This window comes from Gopherus flavomarginatus (assembly GCF_025201925.1).
Source record: "Gopherus flavomarginatus isolate rGopFla2 chromosome 11 unlocalized genomic scaffold, rGopFla2.mat.asm SUPER_11_unloc_2, whole genome shotgun sequence".
NCBI classification, from domain to species: domain Eukaryota; kingdom Metazoa; phylum Chordata; order Testudines; family Testudinidae; genus Gopherus; species Gopherus flavomarginatus.
Genome location: NW_026114603.1, coordinates 177,512 through 182,666, shown reverse-complemented (window position 1 = coordinate 182,666; position 5,155 = coordinate 177,512). Strand labels below are relative to the sequence as shown.

At 41.0% G+C, this 5,155-nt stretch overlaps 1 protein-coding gene across 1 annotated transcript; it reads left to right on the top strand.

Annotated features, from left to right (window-relative positions):
* Nucleotides 1-3,298: 3,298 nt before the first annotated feature.
* On the top strand, nucleotides 3,299-4,216 carry LOC127040947 (olfactory receptor 5V1-like). The gene has a single exon (XM_050935478.1). The coding sequence runs from the start codon at nucleotides 3,299-3,301 to the stop codon at nucleotides 4,214-4,216; it is 918 nt and encodes a 305-aa protein (XP_050791435.1).
* The last annotated feature ends 939 nt before the right edge of the window (nucleotides 4,217-5,155 follow it).

Sequence of the window (5,155 nt, the reverse complement as noted above, 5' to 3'; positions counted from 1 at the left end):
ATGGAAACACGTTCTCACACATTAAGGGTTGTAGCAAAGTATTATCATTCTGCCACTACTGCCTCAAACAAAACCCATCCTAGAATTGTAGGATTGGAAGAGATCTTCTAGTCTAGTCCCCTGCACACAGGATGACACACTCCACAGAAGCGAGCCTCCTAGCCCAGGTCAACAGCACTGTCTACACGGCTATTTTTAGAGAAATAGCACTAGCTATCGACCTGGGCTGTGACGTTTACTGTTATGGTGTGTGTTGATATACCCATATAGACACCTGAAAGTACCAGCAGGAGACACTAACCAATTGGGATCCAGCAGGCCCACAACTAAATGTTTGCCTTTGAGTTTACTTTTCTTTATTTAAAAGCACAGAGAGACACATTCTGTGATTTTTTAACTGTTTAGAGATGGATGCTGAGCTTATGGCACGGCTCACCCTGCACCAAGCAAGTGGCCAAAACTTGTGGACTAAGGCAGGGAAGTGGCTGCAGTACCAATCGTGGTCCCATAGGCTGCTTCAGTGCAGCCTCACCTGACACAAGTTCTCAATCCAATTTCCACAGAGGTTGGTTGAAGTCAGTCGGAAATAGACCAGACCCTATACCGCCGTATTACAAAACACAAACCAAAAGTTCAGGAAAGTAAGGTTGCAGGGGAAATACTTGAGATGAGTAAAAGATACAAAAGAATCCTTAGGGAGAGTTGCTTTAAGAAAAGTTATGAAGATCTGAATGAGAAAATATACTATAAAATAACAGGGAAATAACTAACAACCTAGGTCTACACTGTCTATTTATATGTAACAACAATAACAGAAAGGCCATGCTGCGTGGGGAAAAACGGCAATTTCTGGTTACGGAGTGTGGGAAAGTTCATGCGGTGTGTCCCAACAGTATCAGACTATTTCCTGATAAGTTAACAGTATAAATAAAAATAATTAATCTCTTGGGTATCGGAAGGCTTTCCTAATATAGAACCCTTCTAATTAAGTCTCTAGCTCTTTGCCACTATATTTGCTAGATTGCATAACTAACACACTATATTTTCCATTCTTCATCAAACATACAGAGTCAGGTGGAGAGAGCCTCCGAATGCCAGAGACAGTTGTGAACACTGAAAATTATTTACAAGCAGCAGGTATGTGGAAATGTATTCTTTACCTCTGTTCATTTTGGTGGAAAGTACAGTAAATGATGCCATGGGAGTGTAAAGTCAGGGCTTCGGTTTTACCTATCAGCATACAAGAGTCTTACATTGGTAGGAGCCAAAAATCTACGAGCAATATTTAATCTCACAACACCATACGATTCCAAAAGAGTAGAAGAGTGCTAATATTGTGGCAGTATTCAAAAAGGGCACAAGGGCTGCCCCAGGTAATTAGAGTTACCCTGACATCAATCCTAGGACAAAATAATAGAAAAGATGATACATGATTCACTTTAAAATGAATTAAAGGACAAGGATACTAATAATGCTAGTGAACATGTTTTTTATGAAAAAGAGGTCTTGTCAAACACCTCATTTTTCATAAAAATAGAAGTTTGGTTGATAAGGATAATTACATAGATGCAATATACTTAGACATCTGTAAGGCATTCTTTTTAGTATTGCATGTCATTCTGATTGAAAACTCACTGCTATACAATATCAATAAAGCACACATTAAATGGATTAAGAACAGGTGAACTGACAGATCTCAGAAAAATAGTTGTTAATGACAGTCAAACACTCTTGGGGTTTATGTTCCATCAAAAATATCAGCCAATACTAGCAAACAAATAAACACTTGGATGCCACCATTATGGACATAGTACTATTAGATAGATAGATAGATAGATAGATAGATAGATAGATAGATAGATAGATAGATAGATAGATAGATAGATAGATAGATAGATAGTGTGACAAAGTTCCTCCTCTGCCTTGGTGGGTCCTGCGCTTATTGGTGAATTTGCTCACCTCAGTGATCTTCCCCTCTGGTGGAACCCACAGTCTGGGTCAACTCCTCCTGTGCCTGATCAGGAGTTGCGAGGTTTGGGGGGAACCCAGGCCCGCCCTCTACTCTGAGTTCCAGCCCAGGGCCCTGTGGATTGCAGCTGTCTATAGTGCCTCTTGTAACAGCTGCATGACAGCTACAACTCCCTGGGCTACTTCTCCATGGCCTTCTCCAAACACCTTCTTTATCCTCACCACAGGACCTTCCTCCTGGTGTCTGATAATGCTGGATTGTCTGATAATTCCTCAATCCTCCAGTAGCACACCCTCTCAGTCTCAGCTCCTTGCGCCTCTTGCTCCCAGCTCCTCGCACGCGCTCCTTCTCCTCTGGCTCCTCCCTGCCTGACTAGAGTGAGCTCCTTTTTAAACCCAGGTGCCCTGATTAACCTGGAGCAACTGCCATTTGGTTACCACGGTACTAGGGATTTGTTTAGCCTGGGGCTAACATACCTGTTCCTCAGTACTTTACTGTAGCCATCTGGCCTTGCCCCATCACAATAGATAGATAGATAGTCAATTGCTTGGTTACACTTTGGTCCGTTATGAAATAAATTCAAGAGAGCAAATAACCAAAGTCAGTCTTGTTTATCAATATGGTACAAGGAAAAATTTTTATATGATACCAGTCTCCAAAGAGCAGTCCCATGCAGCAATGTCACATTCTCCTTATGCAGAAAGTGTTCTCCCAAGGCTATACATTTCAGTTATTACTTATATGATTTTACAAGTAACACATTTCTTTACACATTACTATAATCCAACTCATCAGTTCATTCCAGTTCCCTAACTTGTAGTTTTGTTTCTTTTTTATCTTTGTTTTGGATACTAGCATTCCAGGTACTGGTCAGCGAAGGTGCCTCCATAGCTTGTACTAAGAAAGAACAAATGTAACTTCATTTTGACAAGTTTCCTACCAGTTGTGTCAAATGCTTACTTCAGGAAAAGCAAAGTGTTATGGGATACTTAGCGTAAGTGAACAGGATTATGGTGTATGCCAGATTAGGCTGTATCACTGTTACAATATTTGTGCTTAATATTATTGATGTTTAATGCATATATATATATATATATAATATATATACTATATATATATATATATATATATATATATATATATACAAGCAATACAAATACATATGATTATTATGATATATATGTATATGCTAGCCAGCATACATTAATAGATAGATAGATAGATAGATCTACTTAATGCATTAGCTCTACCACATTCTTCTTTGTTTAATGAACTCACTATCTTACCTTCTTAGCTCTAACAGGTCAAGGCCTTTATGAATAAAGGATGATGGAAAATCAAACCACAGTGACTGAGTTTATCCTGCTCGGACTTTCAAATGACTCACACCTCCAGATTCCACTCTTCCTGGTGTTTTTAGTTATTTATCTAATCACTCTGGTGGGAAACATTTTGATCACGCTGGTAATAAAGGTTGATCCTCAGCTCCACACCCCCATGTATTTCTTCCTGAGCAACCTATCCTTTCTTGATGTCTGTTACTCTTCAGTCACAGTTCCGAAGATGCTGGAGAACTTCCTGGCAGAGAAGAAGACTATTTCACTCAGTGGCTGCATTGCTCAGATATTCTTCTTTATTTTCATGGTTGGGACAGAGATTTTTCTCCTCTCAGTGATGGCATATGATCGATATGCTGCCATATGCAATCCTTTAAGATACAGCACCACTATGAGCCACCAGGTCTGTGTGAAGATGGTGTTGGGTGCATGGATATCTGGTTTCCTGGATTCCTTGGTCAACACACTTTACCTTACCGACTTGAGTTTCTGCAGTCCTCGTGAAATTAACCATTTCAGCTGCGAACTTCCGCTTCTGCTGCAGCTCTCCTGCACTGACACCTTTGCTAATGAGATGGTGATACTCTGCTTCAGCATGACATTAGGCTTTGCCTCCCTCCTGCTCATCCTGACTTCATACATTTGCATCCTCGCCACCATCCTCAGGATCAGATCCTCGGAGGGCAGGCGCAGAGCCTTCTCCACCTGTGCCTCACATATCACCATAGTTCTGTTGTTCTGCGGGACGGCATTCATAAGGTACATGAGACCTGCCTCTGGATATACTTTTGCTCTTGACAAACTAGTGTCCGTGCAGTACAGCATCTTAACACCCATGTTAAACCCCATCATCTACAGCCTGAAAAATAAGGATGTGAAGCTGGCTTTGAGAAAACTGTTGGGCAGATGATGTCAGATGTGTGAGGATGACAGAAATGTCTGTATTGCTTTTTTATGTGCAATTCCATTTCCTTATTCAATGTGGTGGTGGTACTTGACTGAATGCATAAAGTTAGGTCAAAAGGGATTGCTAAGGGAAAACCAGAACAATAGCTTAGATAAGGGTACCTCCTTAAATAATTATCAGAGAGGTAGCCATGATAGTCTGGATCTGTAAAAGCAGCAAAGAGTCCTGTGGCACCTTATAGACTAACAGACGTTTTGGAGCATGAGCTTTCGTGGGTGAATACCCACTTCGTCAGATGCATGTAGTGGAAATTTCCACTACATGCATCTGACGAAGTGGGTATTCACCCACGAAAGCTCATGCTCCAAAACGTCTGTTAGTCTATAAGGTGCCACAGGACTCTTTGCTGCTTTTCCTTAAACAATAGCCAGCTTGATAACCATGAATAGGAATTCCTCAGCTCCAACCAGCAACAGGGCTCAGCCAATGCCAAGAATCTGGAGATCACAAGACAGTGAGCTATTAAAGGTGGCCCCATCAGAAAGAGAAGGGAGAGTTGATTGCATGCAATGAGGCTGACACAGACAAAGCTAACGCGGCATAGTTTCTGGTTGGCCTTGCCATGCATCCCATTGCCTTGGGCAGTGGCTTCCTTCTGTTTCCAGCTATCACTACATAAAGGCACATTTCATTGCTTCTTCCATTTAGCCTGAACAAAGGATTGCTAGTGCACCCATCAGCTTTAACAACATCTATGATTCATGGCCACTATTAACAATATAAATATCCAATCCTTTTCTGAACTGCACTTATTTCTTGGCAAATCATAGCATGGAATTGTAGTGAAGACAACATTCAGGGAGAAATTTTCCTATACTGAGATTTCTTTGACTCAGATTCTTCATTACTGACAAACCCCTTACACAGACTTAGACTGGAATT

Bases quoted from the DNA above. Each gene is read 5' to 3' on its own strand.
- LOC127040947 (XM_050935478.1), top strand. From the start codon at position 3,299: ATGGAAAATCAAACCACAGTGACTGAGTTTATCCTGCTCGGACTTTCA.